The sequence below is a fragment of the Eumetopias jubatus genome, unplaced genomic scaffold (assembly GCF_037043125.1).
Source record: "Eumetopias jubatus isolate StellerSeaLion01/CBP00866 unplaced genomic scaffold, mEumJub1_p1.0 scaffold_3, whole genome shotgun sequence".
NCBI classification, from domain to species: Eukaryota; Metazoa; Chordata; class Mammalia; order Carnivora; family Otariidae; genus Eumetopias; species Eumetopias jubatus.
In genome coordinates, this window is record NW_028274809.1 from 93,784,080 (window position 1) to 93,807,489 (window position 23,410).

Consider the following 23,410-nt stretch of genomic DNA (forward strand, 5'->3'; position numbering starts at 1 on the left):
ACTGCTATATCCAGTATTAAACTAGTAGGCATCTTCAGTGTATCTATATGTCATCAGCACATAAAAGTCAGGATATTAAAAACTGTGCTTCATCCCTGAAAATTGCTCTTCATCCAATGGATTCAATCTTGGTTGGTTAAGATTCAATCATATGTTCGTTAAAACCTAGAAGTCAACTTAACTGTTGCCTGTGTCTTAGGTTGATATCCAGTCCTTTATCACATCCTATAGACTCTACTGCTTTAACCTTTCTTGAATGTGTACCGTACTCTTTCTCACAGCTACAGTCTCAGTTCAGATCCTTCTTATCATTAGTTTGAATCACATCAGCTCAGTTTTTATCTGCCAGTGGAAGGTATTTGATTTCTGAAAAAACATTGTAAGGGTAATTTTCACTATCAAAAATATAATTACCATTTTTTTCAACCAGATTAAGGGCATTTATTTACAAATAACCCAAAGCTAACACCATACTTAATGGTCAAAGACTGAATGCTTTCCTTAAGACAGTGTTATCTATTCTTGTCACTTCCATTCAATTTGTACTGGAAATACTAGCCAGAACAATTAGATAGGAAAATAAAATAATAATTGCAATAAGATTGGAAAGGAAGAAGTAAAACTATCTCTATTTTCAGATGCCTTGACCTTGTATATAGAAAATCCTAAGAAATTCACTAAAAAATCATTAGAACTAATAAATGATTTCTTCATTGTTGCAAGATATAATATCATTGTACAAAAATCAATTGCATTTCTACACACTTGCAATGAACAATCTGAAAATTAAGTTAATTCTGTTGACAATAGCATCAAAAAGAATAAAATACTTAGGAATAAATTTAACAAAAGATGTGTGAAACTAATACTCTGAAAGCTACAAAATGTTGAAAGAAATTTAAGAAGATCTAAATTACTGTGAAAACATCCCATGTTCATCTATCAAAAAGACCCAAAACTGTTAAGGTGGCAATACTCCTCAAACTTTTCTATAGACTCAAGAGTCTATCAGTATCTCTGCTGATTAAAGGATAATCATGACAATGTAATCAGGACATTGTTACAAGGATAAATATCTAGATCAACAAGAGAATCAATAGCCCAGAAATAAACTCATACATATACAGTTAATTGATTTTTAACAAGAAACTAAGACCATTGAATGGGGAAAAGAATAGTCTTTTCAATAAATGGTGCTGGGATAGCCATATACAAAAGAATGAAATTGGACTTTGAACTCATTCCATATACAAAAATCAACTCAAAATGGATCAAAGACCTAAATGTAAAACCAGAAACTATAAAACTATTAGAAGAAAGCATAGGGGTAAATTTATTCCTTGGTTTTGGCAAGGGATTCTTAAATATGACTTTGAAACCATGAGCAACAAAATACCAACTAGACAAACTGAACCTTATCAAGATTAATAACTTTTGTACCTCAAAGGACACCATGAAGAAAATGAAGACAACCCACAGAATGGTAGAAAATATAGGGAAAGCGTATGTTTAATAAGTGACTCATGTCTAGAATGTGTTAAGAACTCATATAATTCCAACAATGGTGTTGGTTTGCTAAGCGGAGGCTGGAAGTATTGGTTTTAGAGGGCTCTGGGAGTAGAAGGGTGTGATAGTAGCAGCCAGGGCAGTGAGGGGGTTACCAAAGTGCTCAGATTCTCCCAGCTGTGCAGGGATTTAAACGCCACCATGTCGAGCAAAAGGGCAAAGACCAAGACTACCAAGAAGCGCCCCCAGTGCACAACACCCAAGATGTTTGCCATGTTTGGCCAGTCACAGATTGAGGAATTCAAAGAAGCCTTCAAAATGATCAGAACAGAGATGGTTTCATTGACAAGGAAGATTTGCATGATATGCTTTCCCCTCCCTAGGGGAAAATCCAACTGATGAGTGTCTGGATGCCATGATGAATGAGGCTCCCGGGCCCATAAATTTTATGTTTCTCACTATGTTTGGTGAAAAGTTAAATGGTACAGATCCGGAAGATGTCATCAGAAATGCTTTAGCTTGCTTTGATGAAGAAGCAACTGGCACCATCCAGGAAGATTACCTGAGAGAGCTGCTGACAGCCATGGGAGATTGGTTTGCAGACGAGGAAGTGGATGAGCTGTACAGAGAAGCGCCTTTCGACAAAAAGGGAAATTTCAATTATATTGAGTTCACGCGCATCCTTAAACATGGAGCAAAAGACAAAGATGACTGAAAAGAACTTCAAATTCCATCCAGACCTTCCTTGTTGCCACTTTGTGTATTTCTGAGACGTTTTCATAGAGTCTGTTACATGCCTTTAGTTTTGCAGCTTTTGCCTTTCTTGTTGTATTTATTCTCAGCCATTTTGGGCACATGCATCTCTATAATCAGACTGGAAATGGGACTTTTTATGATTTTCAGACTAGAAAATAGGGCAATTTAACTTACTAGCCCCCTCCCAAAATAACTGCAGTCTACACAGAGTCAGTATATTTTTTCAGAGAAAGTTATTCACTCAATTTTTTCTGAACCATAATTAAACTTTATGATAAAAAAAAGAACTCATACAATTCAATAGTAAAAAGACAAACGACCCAATTCAAAAATGGGCAAAGGATTTGCATAGACATTTCTCCAAAAATGATACATAAATGGCCAACAAGCACATGAAAAAAATGTTTGTCATCATTGAACATCAGGAAAATGCAAATCAAACAGTATGACTGGAATCAAAAAGTCAAATAACAAGTGTTGGTGAAGCTTTGGAAAAATTGGAATCCTTGAACAGTGCTGGTGGGAATGTAAACTGGTACTGCTGCTTTGGAAAACAATCTGGCACTTGCTCAAATAATTAAACATAGTATTACCATATGACTCTGCTATTCAACACCTAAGTATATACCCAAGAGAAATGAAAAAAAAAAATGTCCAAACAAAAACTTGTACATGAATGTTTTCAGCAGTTTATTTGTAAAAGCCAAAAGTTGGAAACAACCAAAAATGTCTGTCAACAGATAAATGAATAAATAATAGTGGTTTCTCCATACAATGGACTATTATTTGGCCTTAAAAAAGAATGAATACATGCTGCAGCATGGATGAACCTTGAAAACACTATGAAAGAAGAAAAGTCAGAAGAGATAGTCACAAAAGACTATCTCTCTATCATATGAGTCTGTGTATATGAAAGTTTAGGGAAATCTTTTGAGATAGAAAATAGATTAATGGTTGCTTGGGGCTGGGAGGCAGGACAGTGATTAAGGGAGTGATAGCTAAAGATTATGGGGTTCCTTCTTGAGATGTTGAAAACGTTCTAACATTTACTGTGGTGATGGTTGCACATATCTGAGAGTATATGAGAAACCGTTGAATTGTATAATTTAAGTGTGTGAATTATATGGCTTATGAATTACATCTCAACAAAGCTGCTTAAATAAAAGAATAGGCTACTCCAAAAGTATATATAGTTATCATCAAATTTATCAGGAAGGGACCAGACATTTATAGGTGGCATTTCTTTTAGCCTACCCTCCCCATCTCATTTCCCCTTTGCACCCCAAACTTGAAGCAGGAGATTCAACAGCATATTGTCCTGCCAGTACTTTTTTTTTTTTTTTTAGTTTTTTTAAGATTTTATTTCTCAGTTAGAGAGAGAGAGCACAAGCAGGGGAAGGGACAGTCAGAGGGAGAAGCAGGCTCCCCACTGAGCAAGTGGCCTGATGCGGGACTTGATCCCAGGACTCTGGGATCATGACCCGAGCTGAAGGCAGACACCCAACCAACTGAGCCACCCAGGTGTCCCCTGCCAGTATTCTTTAGAGTCATTACAACCTGCAGTCTGACTCCAGCCTAAAGAGAAGGATGTTGGGAGAAAGGATTTCTCTAAACCATGGCTCATACCAAGCATAGGACTTGCAATCAATCAGTGGTAAAGCACCCAGGAGGCAACTGGCTAGAAAAGCTTCTCTCAGTAGTTCATCCTCTCCTGGAGGAGTGAAATAACCTTTTTGTCACAAGTCTATTACAAGTACAGTGGCATCTGAAATTAGATTGCTCTGACTTCTAAACAGACATGCCCTTTCAGAGCACAAATATTGGTGCTCTGGAGGAGGCCAGTGCGGCCTGTGTAGTTGACATGTTTGAAGACATCTGTGTAGAACAATTGTTCCAGAGGCTTGCACCTAGCATGTTGTATTGCTGCAGAATGTATTGCATAGTTGGAGAGTGTGCTAAATAATTCATTTTAATTGTAAACATTTCATTCGCAAAAAAACAAAAGATCCAATCTCTTTTTCCCATCATTGGTAGTTCTGAACATTAGATTTTTTTTTTTTTACCATAAGGTCAAAATGAACCTAAGTATATGATTGTGAATGGACAAAATGGTGACATAATTGAGTATTGGCAAGTTATTTTTCCATTTTCATTAGTGTGTGAATTTTTAATATTAATATGGTGACATAAAACATTAAAGGAAGTCAACTCCGTAATATAATTTATGGCAAATATAAATAAATCTAGTAAATCTTTTTTTTACAATGCCAGCACTTAGCTTTTTTTTAAACAAGAATTGAATTTATTTTTGATCACAACTGAGTAGTGTCTATCATTTTATCATACAGTAGTTGGATCTGTTCACTCAACTTTTCTAATTGATTCTACATGCAAGTGCATGTTGTTGTTTTTTTTAAGATTTTATTTATTTATTTATTTGAGACTGACAGAGAGAGCACAAGCTGGAGGGGGAAAGGCAGAGAGAGAGAGAGAAGCAGACTCCCCACTGAGCAGGGAGCCCAATATGAGGGTCAATCCCAGGACCCTGGGATCATGGCCTGAGCTGAAAGCAGACCATTAACTGACTGAGCCACCCAGGTGCCCCCAAGTGCATGTTTTTAATGTTGTCTGTACTATTCTTGTGTGTTTGTTATCAAAATATGTTTAATTAAAAAAATTAGTTAACAAGTTTCAAATTCTCAAATTGACACTATTATGCTGATACCACACAAATCCCATTAAAATGGATAGTCATTTAATTATTAATATCAGTAATCATGTTACAACCCAATAAGAGTTTTCCTGTTAATTATTCTCCACCAGCTAGCTTCAATAGTATGGGCCCCTAGAAGATGACTGGGAATTTTGTGAGTAGTTTTTGGGTTGTCACAATGTTAGGGGGATATTAGTAGGCCAGTAGGTTCCAACCCTTGTCTTTATACCTGCCATCAGTGCTTGGTGCTTCGAACTCCCAAACTTCTCAGAGGTCTAGAGGACATATTCACTTTTGCAAGCATTTTACATTGTGGCTTCTTTTCTTTTGCCAAGTCAGCTATCACTTATCTGTCAGCATTGACTTCTAAACATTTGTTGAACTTTTTTATCCTATGTTTTCTTTCCCATTCTCTCTTTCATAGTGGGTTTCTGTCCTTTTTTTTTTTTTAATTCCTTTACTGTCTGTCCAGTGTTTTCAAAGGCCAAGTGGTCACCAACTGATGAATCTGCTATGCTTAACAGCTCAGTGGGAGATAGCTCCTCTTAGAGGATATGGCAAATATTTTAGGTAGTTTGGCTATTATGTAGACTAGCTGGTGTCCTGGCAGTTAGTGCCTAGTTGGGGCTAGATCTGCTAAGCACATTGCCATTTCTGAGACCACCCAAAATGCCAATGGTACTTAGAGTTACCAGTTCATTCTAACCTTGCATTAACTCATTGTAAACAGTATGTTAGACAATTAACATTTTCTATGGCTGAGAGTAATTTGTAATCTTACTCATTACTCTTTCTCAGGCTGAGTTTTTGGAAACTGATTTGCATTCAGAAGTAACAGTAAAAACAGTATGATGGCTCCTTATCATTAAAAGGAAAATACTGGATTTTTTTCATTCCTAACATTCAGCTTTGCTACATGGTTTTTCTTCATATTAACAGATTTTTTGGTAAAAGGCCTCAGTGGGATTGTAGAGGGGCATCAAATTTGAATGAACTTCATCAGCTATTAAGTGACATAATGATCAGAAGATTGAAGACTGATGTTTTAACCCAGCTGCCCCCTAAAGTCAGACAGCGTATTCCCTTTGATCTTCCATCAGCAGCTGCCAAGGTGAGAATGCTTGTTTGATTCAAAGTCTTACTTTAAGTCATTTTAATGAAAGATTGCACATACTGATTTTTCATAGAAGGCAAAGTCTGTTTTCTTAAAATAGGATTAATTAATAGAACATATGGATTGGCTTTGTATCATTTCAAGAAGAGAACAGGAAGAATTTAACTTTAGTCATCAAATGTGAAAAGAGTCAGTATCCTACTGATTTAAAAAAAATACTTCTGCTCAATATAGAATAAAAGCACTTCAACTGCAACGAAGATTTAGTATTAAGAATTCTAAGTATCTGTAGGGTGTAAAAGCCCAATAATTAGGATGCGAAGTTGTGTTTCTTGCTCTAGGATTTTTTTCAAGTATGAGCTATCTTCTAGAATAACTTGGATATAGCCTTCTTCTTGAGATCTGAAAACTCTATGATCATGTTGGAAGAGGTGAAGGTCTATATATTAGAAAGTCAAATTGTATTTTACCTAATCCTTATCTACATATACTTTTAGGGAGTACAGTGCTTATATTTTCTCTGAAATTTCTTTAAATCTGGACAGGACTTTGTTGACAAAGACTATTTCATTGTTTTATCTTGAAAGATTGAGGAGACATTTTATAAACATTGGCAATATGTTATTGGTAAAATAGGAATAATCTGATTTTCTTTATCCACCATTTTAGCATTAGAAAGAAAAAAGTGTCAGTATATGATTATATTATATTTTTATTTAGCAAATATTCCTCATGCTTATTTAAATGAAATCATATCTTGTTATGAAAGTACTTTGCTATCATACACATTTTCACTGTTTCCTTTCTTATGTATGCAAGTTTTTATTTTTACTTTACAAAATGTTTTTTCTTAAGGGAAAGCTCTAATTGTTTGATTTATGACGTTAGCAAAAGGCTTGGCTTTCACCCACGGCTTTTCATTGGTTTCTGTCTTTGGTGTGAACATGTGACTGACCTATCTCCATATTGATGTTTTTAAGTGAACACATTGGTATCCTTGGGAATTTGTTTTCATATCTTTACAAAGAAAAAAGAAAACAAGTAGGACAAAATATTGCATTAATTGTTCTGTTCTTTTTTTTTAAGATTTAATTTATTTAGTTAGTGGAGAGATAGCACGAAGTGGGGGAGGAGCAGAGGGGCAGGTAAAAGTAGAGGGAAAGAATCCCAAGCTGACTTACCACTGAGTGCCAAGCCTGACTTGGAGCTGTATCTCATAACCCTGAGATCATGACCTGAGCCGAAATCAAGAGTCAGATGTTTAATCTGAGCCACCCAGCGCCCTTGTTCTTCTGTTCTTTATGTCATATTTCTAAGCATTGTTATTTTCTCCCACATAGGAATTGAATACCAGCTTTGAAGCGTGGGAAAAATTAATGAGAGCTCCAAATTCAGGTGCCACCGAGACTGTCATGGGGTTGATTACCCGCATGTTTAAACAAACTGCTATTGCCAAGGTACTCATTGCTGGGACAGCATATGTTTCTCTTGATACAAATTATTTGATGTATTTTAATGCTTTTATTTAAGCAGCTTGTTTGCATACTGTAACATGTCTTTGCCATTTAATTCTTTGATATTGAAAAATTCAGACATATTCAAAGTAAACAACGGTATAATGGACACCATTATATCTGTCCATATATTGATCTTTTCCAAAATATGGGTACACTTTGATGAGGGAATATAATATGCTTTACACGTTCTCATTTAAAGGACATACATATATTCATCTTTGTCATCAGATTTTTCCGTGGTTTTTGCTACATAATTGCTACAAATAATGTTTTTTATTTAAGTCAATCCTTTTTAATTGGTATTATGTTTCTAGTTCCCTACAGAGATAGATGTGTTCATATTCTTTTTGTGTAAAAGTGAAAATTAGAGGTATTAGAGTTTTTAAATCTCAGTGTGAATATAAAGTAGATTCATCACACGTTCTTGTTTTTACTAGCATGGTAGAACTTAGACATGCTAATGAGTGTTACTTCTTTCAATTCTGAAATTTTTTTATATAAGATAATTTTTTAAGTGAGGTATATTGAGGTATAATTCACATTCAGTGAAATTTGTCCTTTTAAAATACTTAGCTTGATGAGGTTTGACAAATACATAGAGTAAATCATCAGTACAATCAAGGTAAAGAATATTTCCATTTGCCCAAAAAGTTTCCTGATACACCTGCCCTCTGCACTCAGCAGTCACAGATCTACTTTCTATAACTGTAGTTTTACATTTTCCTGAATGTTGCAAAAACAGAATCATAGGGTATGTACTCTTGCGTGTCTGGCTTCTTTCATTTACCATAAAGCTTTTGAATATTGATCCATGTTTTGCATATGTCATTAGTTTCTCCATTTTTATATCTGAGTAATGTTCCAGTGTATGAATATATAACAACTTTTTTCCCTCCACCAGTTAATGGCCATTTGGGATCTTATCAATTTGGGCCATTATCAGTAAAACTATTAGAATCATTCATGTACAGGTCTTTGTATGGACAGATTTTCATTTCCCTTGAGTAAATAACTGGGAATGGGACTATTGGGTCATATTGGAGACACAGATTAAATTTTATAAAAAGCTGCCAAATTGTTTTTCAAGTACTGTACCATTTTGCATTCCTAGTAGCAACGTATGAGTGTTCCAGTGGTTCTGCATCTTTGTCAGCACTTGGTATTGTCAGTCTTTTTAATTTTAGCTGTTTTCCAGGGTATGTACTGGTATCTCATTGTCATTTTAATTTGCCTTCTCCTAATGTCTAATGATAGCATATTTTCATGTGTCTATATCCATAATAGACATCATATATCTGTTTTATATATATATATATGTATATATATAGTCTGGGGAGGCCATATTTATATTGGATTATAAGAGGTTTTTTTTTAAGATTTATTTATTTTAGCAAGAAAGAGAGTGGGGGGGGTAGTGGAAGGGGCAAAAGTAGTGGGAGAGAGAATCTCAAGCAGACTCCCCACTGAGCATGGAGCCCAACATGGAGCTTGATCCCACGACTCTGAAATCATGACCTGAGCTGAAATCAAGAATCAGGTGCTCAACTGATAGCCAATCAGGCACCCCAGAGCTCTTTATATATTTTAGAAACAAGTCCTCTAACATATAGGTCTTTTCCAAATATTTCTTTCGAGTCTATATATTCCATTTTATTTTCTTGACATTGTCTTTAAAAGAACAGAAGGCTTGAATTTTGGAACAGTCCAGTTTTTATTTTTTCTTTCATGTTTTCTGCTATTGAGTCCTAATTAATTTTTGCTTATTCCAAGTTCCCAAAGATCTTCTACTGTGTTTTCTTCTAAAAGTGCTATATCCTTAGGTTATATAGGTAAGTCAAGAACTATTTTGAGTTAATTTTTTTATGTGATACAAAGCCAAGGATAGAGATTTAGTTATTTTGTTTTGGTTTGAGTAGGTTTTGTTTGATTATTTGTTTTGCTTATGGATTTTCAATTTTCAATTGACAGTCATTGGAAACCATTTTTCTCTCATTGATTCACCTTAGCACCTTCATAAAAAATCATTTGGTTATATATGTGTGGATCTTTTTCTGAACTCTGGTCTGTTCCACTGACCATTACATCTCATTTGACAGAATTCTAAAGTATCTGGTTACAGTACCTTTCTAATAAAGCTTGAAATCACATGGTATTCACTCCTACTTTATTTCTGTCTATTGTAGGTCCTTTGCTTTTCCTTATGTGGTTTATAATTAGCTTCTTAAGTATGTACACTTTTGATTGGAATTGTGTTGAATCTATAAATTCATTTGGAAGAATTGACTTCTTAATAGTATTGAATTTCCTGATCCATGGTAGGAATGTCTTCTTTCATTTCTCCCAGCCATGTTTTCTAGTTTCATTGAATACATTTTGCTAGATTTGCTCTAGTCATTTCATATACTTTTATGCACTTGTAAATATTTCTTTTTCTATTTAAATTCAGTTAATTAACATATACTGTATTATTAGTTTCAGAGTTAGAGTTCAGTGATTCATCAGTCTTATATAATACCCAGTGCTCATTATATCACATGCCCTCCTTAATGTTCATCTCCCAGTTACCCATCCCCCCATACCCCTCCCCTCCAGCAACCCTCAGTTTATTTCCTATGATTAAGAGTCTTTTATGGTTTGTCTCCCTCTCTGATTTTGTCTTGTTTTATTTTTCCCTCCCTTCCCCTATGATCCTCTGTTTTGTTTCTTAAATTCCATATATGAGTGAGATCATATGATAATTGTCTTTCTATGATTGACTTATTTCACTTAGCATAATACCCTCTAGTTACATCCACATCGTTGCAAATGGCAAGATTTCATGTTTTTTAGTGGCTAAGTAGTATTCCATTGTATACATGTACCACATCTTCTTTATCCATTCATCTGTCGATGGACATCTGGGCACTTTCTATAGTTTGGCTATTGTGGACATTGCTGCTATAAACACTGGGGTGCAGGTGCCTTTCAAATCACTACATTTGTATCTTTGGGGTAAATTCCTAGTAGGGCATTGCTGGATTGTAGGGCATCTCTGTTTTCAACTTTTTGAGGAACCTCCATACTGTTTTCCAAAGTGGCTACTTTTCCACTTGCATTTCCACCAACTGTGTAAGAGGGTTCCCTTTTCTCCACATCCTTACCAACATCTGTCATTTCCTGAGTTGTTCATTTTAGCCATTCCCACTTGTGTGAGGTGGTATGCTGCCTATGTTCTCCTCTAGGATTTTGATGGATTCCTTTCTCACAGTTAGGTCTTTCATCCATTTTGAGTCTATTTTTGTGTATGGTTTAAAGAAATGGTCCAGTTTCATTCTTGTGCTTGTGCCTGTCCAGTTTTCCTAACACCATTTGTTGAAGAGACTGTCTTTTTCCGATTGGATATTTTTTCCTGCTTTGTTGAAGATTAGTTGACCATAGAGTTGAGGGTTCATTTCTGGGTTCTCTATTCTGTTCCATTGATCTATGTATCTGTTTTTGTGCCATTACCATACTGTCTTGATGATTACAGCTTTGTAATAGAGCTTGAAGTCCAGCATTGAGATGCCATCAGTTTTGTTTTCTTTTTCAACATTCCTTTGGCTATTTGGGGTCTTTTGTGGTTCCGTACAAATTTTAGGATTATTTGTTACAGCTCTGTGAAAAGAGCTGATGGTATTTTGATAGGGATCTCACTGAACATATAGATGGCTCTAGGTTGCATAGACATTTTCACAGTATTTGTTCTTCCAATCCATGAGCATGGAAGGTTTTTCCATTTCTTTGTGTCTTCCTCAGTTTCTTTCATGAGTGTTCTATAGTTTTCTGAGTACAGATCCTTTGCCTCTTTGGTTAGGTTTTTCCTAGGTATCTTATGGTTTTGGGTGTAGTTGTAAATGGGATCGACTCCTTAATTTCTCTTTCTTCTAATTGTTAGTGTATAGAAAAGCACCTGATTTCTGTGCATTGATTTTATATCCTGCCACTTTACTGAATTCCTGTATGAGTTCTGGAAGTTTTGGGGTGGAGTCTTTTGGGTTTTCCACATAGAGTTTCATGTCATCTGTGAAAAGTGAGAGTTTGACTTCTTCTTTGCCGGTTTGGATGCCTTTTATTTCTTTTTGTTGTCTGATTGCTGAGGCTAGGACTTCTAGTACTGTGTTGAACAACAGTGGTGATAGTGGACATCCCTGCCATGTTCCTGACCTTAGGGGAAAAGCTCTCAGTTTTTTCCCATTGAGAATGGTATTTGCTGTGGGCTTTTTGTAGATGGCTTTTAGGTATGTTCCCTCTATCCCTACACTCTGAAGAGTTTTAATCAAGAAAGGATGCTGTACTTTGTCAAATGCTTTTTCTGCATTTATTGAGAGGATCATATGATTCTTTTCCTTTCTTTTATTAATATAGTGTATCACATTGATTTGCAGATTTTGAACCACCCTTGCAGCCCAGGAATAAATCCCACTTGGTTGTGGTGAATGGTCCTTTTAATGTACTGTTGGATCCTATTGGCTAGTATTTTGGTGAGAATTTTTACATCCATGTTCATCGGGGATGTTGGTCTGTAATTCTCCTTTTTGGTGGGGTCTTTGTCTGGTTTTGAATCAAAGTAATGCTGGTCTTGCCAAAAGAGTTTGGAAATTTGCCTTCCATTTCTATTTTTTGAAACAGGTTCAGAAGAATAGGTATTAACTCTTCTTTAAATGTTTGGTAGAATTCACCTGGGAAGCCATCGAGCCCTGGACTCTTGTTTTTTGGGAGATTTTTGATTACTGCTTCAATTTCCGTGATGGTTATGGGTCTGTTCAAGTTTTCTTCTTCCTCTTCTTTAAGTTCTGGTTGTTTATATGTTTCTAGGAATACATCCATTTCTTCCAGATTTCCTAATTTGTTAGCATATAGTTGCTCATACTATGTTCATATAATTGTTTGTATTTCTAAAGTGTTGGTTGTGATCTCGCCTCTTTCATTCATATTAATTTTCATGTTAATTTTGGTCCTTTCTCTTTTCTTTTTGGTAAGTCTGGCCAGGGGTTATCGATCTTATTCTTTCAAAGAACTAGCTCCAGTTTCGTTGATCTGTTCTACTGTTCTTTTGGTTTCTTTTTCATTGATTTCTGCTCTAATCTTTATTATTTATCTTCTCCTGCTGGGTTTAGGCCTTATTTGCTGTTCTTTCTCCAGCTCCTTTAGGTGTAGGTTTAGGTTGTGTATCTGAGACCTTTCTTGTTTCTTGAGAAAGGCTTGTATCGCTATATACTTCCCTCTTAGGACTATCTTTGCTGCATCCCAAAGATTTTGAACAGTTGTGTTTTCATTTTCATTTGTTTCCATGAATTTTTTTAATTCTTCTTTAATTTCCTGGTTGACCCATTCATTCTTTAGTAGGATGCTCTTTAGCCTCCATGTATTTTAGTTCTTTCCGACTTTCCTCTTGTGATTGAGTTCCAGTTTCAAAGCATTGTTGTCTGAAATTATGCAGGAAGTGATCCCAATCTTTTGTGATCTGTTCTGGAGAATATTCCATGTGCACTTGAGAAGAATGTGTATTCTGTTGCTTCGGGATGGAATGTTCTGAATATATCTGTGAAGTCCATCTGGGCTAGTGTGTCAGTTAAAGCCTTGTTTCCTTGTTGATCTTTTGCTTAGATGATCTGTTGATTGCTGTAAGTGGGGTGTTAAAGCCCCCTACTATTATTGTATTGCTATCAATGTGTTTCTTTAATTTTGTTATTAATTGGTTTATATAATTTGTTGCTCCCATATTAGGGGCATAAATATTTATAATTGTTAGATCGTCTTGTTGGATAGACCCTTTAGTTACGATATAGTGTCCTTCCTCATCTATTACAGTCTTTAGTTTAAAATCTAATTTACCTGATATAAGGATTGCCACCCCAGCTCTCTTTTGGTGTCCATTAGCATGATAAACAGTTTTCTACTACCCTGACTTTCAATCTGGAGATGTCTTTGGGTCTAAAGGAGTCTCTTGCAGACAGCATGTGAATGGGTCTTGCTTTTTTATGCTATCTGATACCCTGTGTGTTTTGGTTGGAGAATTTAGGCCATTTACATTCAGAGTAACTATTGGAAGATATGAATTTAGTGCCACTGTATTACCTGTAAGTCCCTGTTTCTGTAGATTGTCTTTGTTCCTTTCTGGTCTGTGCTACTTTTGGGCTCTCTCTTCGCTTAAAGGATCCCCTTTAATATTTCTTGCAGGACTGGTTTAGTGATCACAAATTCTTTTAGTTTCTGTTTGTCCTGTAAACATTTTATTTCTCCTTCTATTTTGAATGACAGCCTTGATGGATAAAGTATTCTTGGCTGCATATTTTTCTCATTTAGCACCCTGAATATATCATGCCATTCCTTTCTGGCCTGCCAGGTCTCTGTGGATAGGTCTGCTGCCAGTCTAATGTTTCTACCCTTTTAGGTTAGGGACCTCTTGTCCCAAGCTGCTTTCAGGATTTTCTCTTTGTCTCTGAAATTTGCAAGCTTCACTCTTAGATGTCTAGTGTTGACCTATTTTTATTGATTTTGAGGGACATTCTCTGTGCCTCCTGTACTTGAATGCCTGTTTCCTTACCCAGATTAGGTATGTTCTCCACTGTAATTTTCTCCAATGTGCCCTCTGCCCCTCTCTCTCTTTTCTCTTCTTCTGGGATCCCAATTATTCTAATATTGTTTCACTTTATGGTATCGCTGATCTCTCAGATTCTCCCCCTCGTGATCCAGTAGTTGTTTATCTGTCTTTTACTCAACTTCCTTATTCTCCATCATTTTGTCTTCTATATCACTAATTCTCTCTTCTGCCTCATTTATCCTAGCGTTTAGAGCCTCCATCTTTAATTGCATCTCATTAATAGCCATTTTAATTTCAACTAGATTAGTTTTTAGTTCTTTTATTTCTCTAGAAAGGGATTCTCTAGTGTCTTCTATGCTTTTTTCTTTTCTTTTTTTTAAAGATTTATTTATTTATTTATTTATTTGAGAGAGAGAATGAGATAGAGAGAGAGAGCATGAGAGGGGGATGGTCAGAGGGAGAAGCAGACTCCCTGCTGAGCAGGGAGCCTGATGCGGGACTCGATCCCGGGACTCCAGGATCATGACCTGAGCCGAAGGCAGTTGCTTAACCAACTGAGCCACTCTGAACAAAACAGAGCAATACACTGGATCCTGTGTGTATTTTGGTCTGTTTGCTAGAAAACTAGATCCCAAAATTGTAAAGAAAGAAAAACTTATATATGCACAAAAGTATAATTAAGTGCAGTGAAAGGATAGAATGTAAGAGTAAAAATGAAAATTACAAAGTCAAAAACAAAAGGAAAATATAAAAAGACAGGTGAAGAGAACAGAGCAATACATTATATCCTAGATGTATTTTATTCTGTTTTTTAAAAGAAACTACATCCCAAAATTGTAAAGAAAGAGAAGCTTATACACATACAAAAATAAAATTAAATACAATGAAAGGATAGGATATAACTGTAAAAGTGAAAATTAAAAAATACTTTAAAAAAGGTGTTGATAAAATAAGAAATTGGTTGAAAAGGAACAAAATTAAAATTGAAAGACTAAAGAATCATGAGGGAAAAAAACATGAATTCTATATACAGTTTTCCCCTAGTGCTGGAGTTTTGCAGTTCTGTGTGATTGGTAAACTTGGTCTTAGCTGGATGTTCTTGCTGATCTCGGGGTGGGGCCTGTTGCGCTGATTATCAGGTGTCTTTGCCCAGGCAGAGATTGACCGTCCTTACTAGTGGGCTGGGCTAAGTGTAAGTGGCTGCAGATTGCTCTATGTGGCTTTTGTTCCCTGAAGGCTTTCCACGCTTCTTTAGAGGATGGAGTGAAAATGGTGGCCTCCCAATCTCCAGCCCCTGAGCCAAAACCTTCCACCCTCCCACTCCTTAGTGTGCCCTCACGGAATAGCAGTCAATCACTCCTGTCTCCCTCATCTCCATCCGCACTCACCCAGCCTGTGACAGACCATTTCTGTCTCAGGCATATGACCCCCTTCCAGTCTCCAAACTTTGCAGACTCCTGCAGTGCACATCCATGCCACTCCTCCAGTGGGGGTGGGGGGAGGGGAGGGGAGATGGGTGAGTCTTGCCCCTGTTCTGCTGCTTGCTAGGCCAGTCGCCCAACTGTGCCTCGGTTTGTGGCTTATGGCAACACTGATCTGAAAACCCACTCCTGGGCTCGCTGATTGCACCGACTTCCCCGTCCGATGCCTGGGAACTCTGCCGCGTTCAGGCACCCCTCTTCTTTCTGTGACGCTGGGGATCCTGAAACCACACTGTCCCACCTAGGATTCTGCCTTGCTTTGCCACCTGAGCACCTTTCAGGTAGGGATGTCCCTCACGGGAGCAGACTTCTAAAAGTTCCAATTTTGTGCTCCGCTGCTATATCACTTTGTGGTAGCAAGCTTACAGAGGCTCCCTCCCTCCATGGTTTTTCTTCCATTATATTGCCTCAGATTCACTTCTCTGCACCTCCTACCTTGCCGAAAGTGGTTACTTTTCTATTTGTAGAATTGCAGGAGGTTTTTTTAGATCTCCAGTTGAGTTCACAGGTGTTCAGAATGACTTGATAGCTATCTAGCTGAATTCCAGGGACCAGACAAAACTAAGGTCTCCTACTCCTCCACCATCTTGGACAAATATCCTATAAATATTTCTTAAATTTAAATTTCTAATTTTTATTGCTAAATATAGAATTATTGTCTATTTTTGTTTATTGATTTTTTATCCTTTGACCTTGCTGAACTCACTTATTAATTTTTATGGGTTTTTTGTAAATTTGGGGGGATTTTCTATATAACACATCTTTTTGTCTGCACATAAGAACACTTTATGCATGTAGTCTGTATATCTTTTATTTATTTTTATTGCCTAGCACAGTGAAGGAATGCAAATATAATTTTGAATAGAAGTGATAGGTTTGAGCAACCTTGCCTTGCTGCCATTCTTAGAGGGAAAGCTTTCAGCCTTTCCCTGTTAATAATGATGCTATCTTTAAGTTTTAACCGTTTTTTAGGTTCAGAAAATTTTCTTCTTTTATTGAATTTGTTGAGAGGAGAAATGAAACATATGAAAATTTTTTACCTGGTAGAGCAAGGTTAGGATGAGGGTGGTTACCATAAAAGTGGACCCCAAAAAATGGCTAAAATTTTAAGAAAGTTATAAAGACTGAGCACGGGCTATCAAGACTGTTCAGAATAACAGGGTATCTTAACACAGTAAGTCCACACTCACTCACAAGCTTTATTTCCTTTGGCGTCTACCAGGTGCTGCCTAGAAGATCATAGAGCAACCCTGTTAGTGGAGCACAAGCACAATACCCTATCTACTTCCAGAACCTTTTCTCATACTAAGTGAAATTGCTCCTGGGTGCTGATTCATAACAAAAGCTGTCTGCCCTGCAGGCTAGGAAGAAAACCCTAATGAAATTAGGACCTTGGACTGTTATAAGACAAAGATCCATCAATGCTGGAGGAGAGGCATGAAACTCTGTCCTGCCTAGGACTATCCACAGACATAGTGTGGTGTCAGGGAGAGAGGCAGAAACTCCAGGAAAGTGCCACCTTTAAGTCTTAGCTGGATCAAGAGGCCTGCCTTACATTGAATTGGTTCTAGAGACTGAAGATATGCCCTGCCCAGAGCTTGACATGGAGAAACCATCAAGATAAGTCTACCCCTGGGGGAGAGAAACACTGTGTATAGGGCAGGCATGCAGGAACTACTGGAAGCTGAGAATGCCACTGGAATACTTAGAAAAAAACCCATGGCATACATTATCACAAGGTAGAAGTATTCTGTTGCTGGGGGAGTTCAAAGTTTGTAGTGTACTAAAGGTAAATGTAACAAAAAGAGAATCTAAATACAAGGGAACCTAAATAAAACTCAGTATTGACTAGATTGTCTCCTTCCCACACTGTCATCCTGACCCAAAAAAAAAAAAAAAAGCCCATTTCTGGGTGTGTAAATATCAATTATCTCAGAATGTCCTGTTCTTTACACATAATTTCTAGCACATAATAGAAATTATGAAATAAACAAAAAAGAAACTTTAAGAAACTAATCCATTCTCAAAAGATAAAGCAATCAATAAAGCCTAGATAAATGGTCATTGATAAATGACCTACACTGTAGAACTATTAGACAAGGGCTTTTAGGAAGCTATGAATAGTGTTATATGATCTAGTAGCAAAGATAAACAATATGCATGAAAAGGTGGGAATTTCAGAAGAAATATGAATATTTTAAAGACAGTAAAATGGAAATGCTAGAAATAAAAAAACAGAATCTAAAAAAATTATTTCAATCAGCTTATAAGCCAATAGAGAAGATGAAATGTAATCATAAAAAATCTAAATGTCCTGGGTATTTATCTGAGAGAAATGAAAACTTAGGTTTACACAGACTCCTTTATGGGAATTTATTTATAATAGCCAAAAACTGGGAAATAATCCAGATGTCCTTAAATTGTAGTATATCCATATAATGGAATACTCAAGAGGAATGAACTATTGATAAGCATGACAAATTGGATAAATCTAAAGGCATTACACTGATTGAAAGAAGCCAGCCTCAAAAAGTTTTCACGTATCATGACACCATATTTATAACATTTTCAAAACAATGGAATTTTAGTGATAGAAATAATTATTATACAAATGTTATTTTCCTGGTCACGATATTGTACTATGGCCATGTAGGAAATGATCATTAGGGAAGCTACGTTAAGGTTATGCAGGAACTCTATTATTTTTTGCAACCGCTGATATGTCTAAAATTATTTTATAATAAAAAGTTTTAAAATGTACATATAGTGGATATAATATGGTAACCTAATGTAGAAAACATTCTAAGTTAATCCAAAAGAAGGCAGAAAAGAAAGGAAAGGAACAAAGAACAGATGGGTCAGTCAGAAGACAACAAGATGTTAGGTTTTAATCTAGTTCTATCAATAATTACATTAAATGTGAATGATCTCAACCCACCAAGTATATGGTAAGAAGTATCATATTGCATAAATCATGATATCTGCAAAAAGTTCTTTTTAAGTATGAAGGCTGAAAGTTGAAAATAAATGGATGAACAAAGATATACCATGCAAACAATAATCAAAGGAAAGCTGAAGTAGAACTGTAATATTAGATAATGTAGACTTCAGAACAAAGATTATTACCAGGATTAGAAGAAATTTATAGATCACTAATATGACAGCATAGGTTGTTCCTGACTTTGCTTCCCCTCACAAGAACAATAACTAACAACTATTCAGGAAGAAGATACCCCTAGGAGAATACTAGAACACAAGGGTGAAACTGAGACATGACCCTGCACCCTAAAGACCAAAACAGACTACATTACTAGGGTAAGAGTAGTGGCTACATGTTGACCCTGTTGCCATGCCCCTAGGCCAGTGTAGCACCACTCAGAGAGATCCCACCCTGGGCCTCTGGCTCCTCCAGCAGGAAAAGAAAATCCATGGAGAAAAACCAGTACCACCACCCCACCCCACCCCACCACCTGGCATCATGGGTTGCTTTGCCAGAGCCACTATTCTGATCTTTATCCATGGGGATTGTAGGAGAGTTTGTGAGGCTCAACTACTGGGAAACTGACAGTGACAGAAAGGGGAAAGGAGCTTGCAATAAGCAGCACATAAATCTTGGCAGACTGAGTTTGTACCTGCAGCACCCAATAATTATCCTATGGGATGACTTTGCTCGTGTGTAGAACCAAGTCAATGACATACTCTGACCAGGGAGCTTGGCACGGTGCAGATCTGCTTGATTCAGATCCTCATATGAGGATTTTTGCCAGCCCTACAGCCCAGTTTCCCCATGCCCAGGCAAGGAGGTGAGTCATACGCCCACTTGCTGTAGAGAATGTGTTCTGGCTACATCTGACCAGAGGAACTGGTGAAAACATCTGGAAGTTGTGAGGCATAGTAGTGCTCAAGCCTAGAGGCAAGTGGGCCAAGCTGTTTGCCCCCTGAGCAAAGCCAGTTCCAGGCATGAAGTTTCCTGTGCTATACACAGGCAGGGGCCTTAATTCATATTCAAGGCTGACAGTAGTTCCCAAACCCTCCCAGAGAACCTTTATGAGAAATTGAGAGTTGCCTGGAGCAGCCCCTCTCCTTCCAGTTGAGGCAAGGGTGAGACTTAACTACACCTACCCACTCTGACTCCTGGTCTCATCTGACCACTAGGACTGGCGAGAACACGTGGAAGCTAAGTAGCCCTGAAGCATCCTAGCCGAGGGTAGGGAAAGCAGAGTTGACAGTTTGCGGGGCAAAGCCAGGGACCTGTTCAGGCAGAGAATATGGGTTATGGGTCAATTTGAGTTTAAGACAACAAAGAGATTTACTACCATTTTAGCTGCTTCTCCCATTGCACTCGGGCAGGGAAACTAATCTGTAGCCCCACCCGTTTACAGAATATAGCCTCCAGCCTACCGGACCGGGAAACCTTACAAGAACATACAGTATCTGCATAGCCCACCCAACAGCCCTGCTTATAGTGGCATTTGAACAGAGAATACAGCCTCTGGCTTTCCTCATCGGCACAATGAAACTGATGGCCTCACCTGACCAGTATATACTCTTGCCTGATTTGGGTCCCCAAACAATGAGCCTTCCAATCCCATCCTGCTGCCCTGGAAGGGCAGGGAAATTAATTCATAACCCCATCTATTACTGAACCAGACCTGATCATCTAGTCAGCCTGACCAGAGAATCCAGACAACTGTGGAGCCCATTCTACAGCCTCACTTGGGTAGAGAACCAAGCCAGCAGTCCTATCCAATTATTCTCAGCCAGTAGCCCACTCCCTTATCCTCAACCTCAGAGTTCAGTTTCCTTGCCACGTTCATTTATGATAAAACTATCTCTCAGCATACTAGGAATAGAAAGGGACTTTATTATCCGAATAAAAGGCATTTATGAAAAACTTAACAATTAACATTATACTTTATGCTCAAAGACAGGATGCTGTTCCCTTAAAATCAGGAATACAAGAGAGTCTGTTCTCACCACTTCTGTTCAACACTGTTTGGTTCAACATTGTTCTTATAACTGTGTAATAAGGCTAGAAAAACAAATATAAGATATACAGATTGAAAAGGAATAAGTAGTTGTCTATATTTAGAGACAACATGATTGTCCACATGGAAAATCCAGGAACACTTCAAGCCACTAGAACTGAGTGAATTTATCAAGATCTCAGGATTCATGTTCAATATACAAAAATTATGTGTAGTTCTATATACCAGCAATGAAAAAATTGGAAGTTGAAATTTAAAAAATACAATTTACAATAACATCAATAAATGTAACCTTCTTTGGGATAAATTCAACAAAGTATATGCACTGAAAACTACAAAACATTATCTAGAGAATATAAAGCAAACTTACATAAATGACAAGATAGATCATGTTCATAAATTGGAAGATTCAGTATTGTTAAGATGCCATTTCTTTGTAAATTAACTTATATTTTCAATGCAGTGCTAATCAAAATCCCTGGTCTTTGGTAGAAAATAACTAACAAGCTGAAAGTAAAATTCATGAAGCAGCACAAAGGACTTACTTTAGCCAAATTAATCTTGAACAAAGTTGAAAGATTCACACTGCATGATATAAATACTTACTGTAAAGTTACAGTAATTAAGACTTTGTGATATTGGCCTAAGGATAGCCATTTACATTAGTGAACCAGGGAAGAGAGTCCAGAAATAGACCTTCACATAGATTGTCAGTTGATGTTAGGGAAGGGGATGAAACAACTCAATGGGGAAATGAGTCTTTTCAAGGAATAATATTTGGACAATTGGATATCCATAGGGGGTAAAAATGAACCTTGGACCATTACTTTGCACCATTCATAAAAATTAACTTGAAGTAGGTTATAGACTTAAATATAAAAGCTGATTTATATGGGGTGCCTGAGTGGCTCAGAAGGTTAAGTGTCTGCCTTCAGCTCAGGTCATGGTCCCAGGGTGCTGGGATTGAGCCCCACATCAGGCTCCCTGCTCAGTGGGGAGCCTGCTTCTCCCTCTCCCTGTGCCTCTTACCCCACTCGTGCTCTTTCTCTCTGTGTCTCTCTCTCCCTCAAATAAATAAAATCTTTAAAAAAATAATTTATAAAACTATTTTTTAAAGATTTTTATCTATTTTTTAAAGTAAACTCTGTGCAACACGAGGCTTTAACTTATGACCCCGAGATCAAGAGTCACATGTTCTACCAACTGAGCCAGCCAGGCACCCTGATTTTAAAACTTTTAATAGTATATATACGTAAAAAATATTGCCAACCTTTGGGTAGAGACATTTTTTAAGGTAGGATGCAAAAAACACTTAAAAGGGAAAAAATGGTACTCAAAACTTTAAGACTTAGGGTGTTTTTTTAAAGTATGGTATAAAAAACACATTGTTTTGAAAATGAAAAATGTAAAATACAGATTGGAAGGAAGTATTTGCAATACGTTTCTCCCTGCTCCATTTTCCCGTGTTAAAATTTTTGGTTTGATCAGCGTTCATTGTTTACAATATAATGACTTTGTTAAACATTTCACAGTTGAGCTATAATTATTTGACAACTGTTGTTTTTCCTAGATTTAATAGCTGGGGGTTTTTTTTGTTTGCTTACTTGCTTAGCTTAGCTTAGCTTTCTTAGTACATAATACTTATTGAGTGCAGAAGCTTGCTTAAGGAAAAAAAGTATAAGACCTTTTAGATAATTTCTTGTCTGTGGTGAGAAACCCTAGCTGGATGTCAGAGAAATGTCAATAGTCAACAGAAAGTTGACACCTAATTCCTAGGATCCTTGAAAGAAAAGAAAGGAGATGAAAAGTCATTTGTCCCAAGATTGGAATATGATCCCAAAGATTAATGGCAGCAGAAGACCAATCCTTGCTGTCCCAATTCCTATTTTAGTCATTTTTCATTCCCTCCCTATTAGAACCTTTGTTTTCAACCACCTATGTAAACTGGAACTGTATATTTCTATTTATGGTCTGTAGCCAGAAATCATCAGTTCATGGCATTACCGAGTTGGAATTCTTAATATATTTTCCCCAGAAACATTAGTGATAATATCCCATAGTCAGGGTCTATAGTAACTGTAAATAATACAGTTTATCTACGTTATCGATGAAATAGACTTTGGGAAGTAGCTAGTTATAGACTGCATGTAATATTGTTTCTATAAGAGAATGTGTTTCAGAGTACTCCCAAACCAATTTATAAATGGACTTTTGAAATACCACAGTTTATAAATTGGCTACTATATTGTTTGCATACTAATATTGAGACTTCCTTTCTTTGGTTATTTGGACTTATTCAACAGATATTTATTGAGTGCCTATTGTTTAGCAAGGATCATGCCTGGTGATAGGGAGGCATGGTGAACAAGGTACAGCGTTTCCCTCTCAAGGAACTTGTGGTCTGTTGGAGAGAACCGTAAAATAAATGTTCAAATACAGCACAGGATATTTAGTATTTAAATTAAAACAGGATGTTGTGGGAGCACTTGGGAGAAGACACTTGGCCCAGTCTTGGAAGCTCAGGAAAGACATTCCAAGGAATGAACAAGGAAGATTTAGACAACTAGAGTGGAGGGGAGTGAAATGAGGAGGGCACCGCGTTGATGGAGTGTATGTCAAGGCAGATGAATACTTTGTGCAAACTCACAAAGATTAACCAGAAATGGCATACTTAGGGTATCAAAAGTAGGTCATCATAGCTAAAGCATGAAGTGTCAGGGAGGAATTCTGAGACTAGGCTGGAGACCACAGAGAGCAGTAATCCTATCCTACA

At 37.0% G+C, this 23,410-nt stretch overlaps 1 protein-coding gene and 1 pseudogene across 3 annotated transcripts in view; both read left to right on the forward strand.

Moving 5' to 3' along the window:
• The window catches only part of ZRANB3 (zinc finger RANBP2-type containing 3), a 295,703-nt gene that overhangs the window by 211,542 nt on the left and 60,751 nt on the right, over window positions 1-23,410 (forward strand). For all 3 annotated transcript variants that reach the window (XM_088021735.1, XM_028101349.2, XM_028101348.2), the window contains 2 exons: window positions 5,915-6,086; window positions 7,430-7,546. In XM_088021735.1, the coding sequence (XP_087877861.1) occupies window positions 5,915-6,086; window positions 7,430-7,546 (289 nt within the window). The remainder of the gene's footprint in view (window positions 1-5,914; window positions 6,087-7,429; window positions 7,547-23,410) is intronic.
• LOC114207317 (myosin regulatory light polypeptide 9 pseudogene) lies at window positions 1,661-2,251 on the forward strand (annotated as a pseudogene).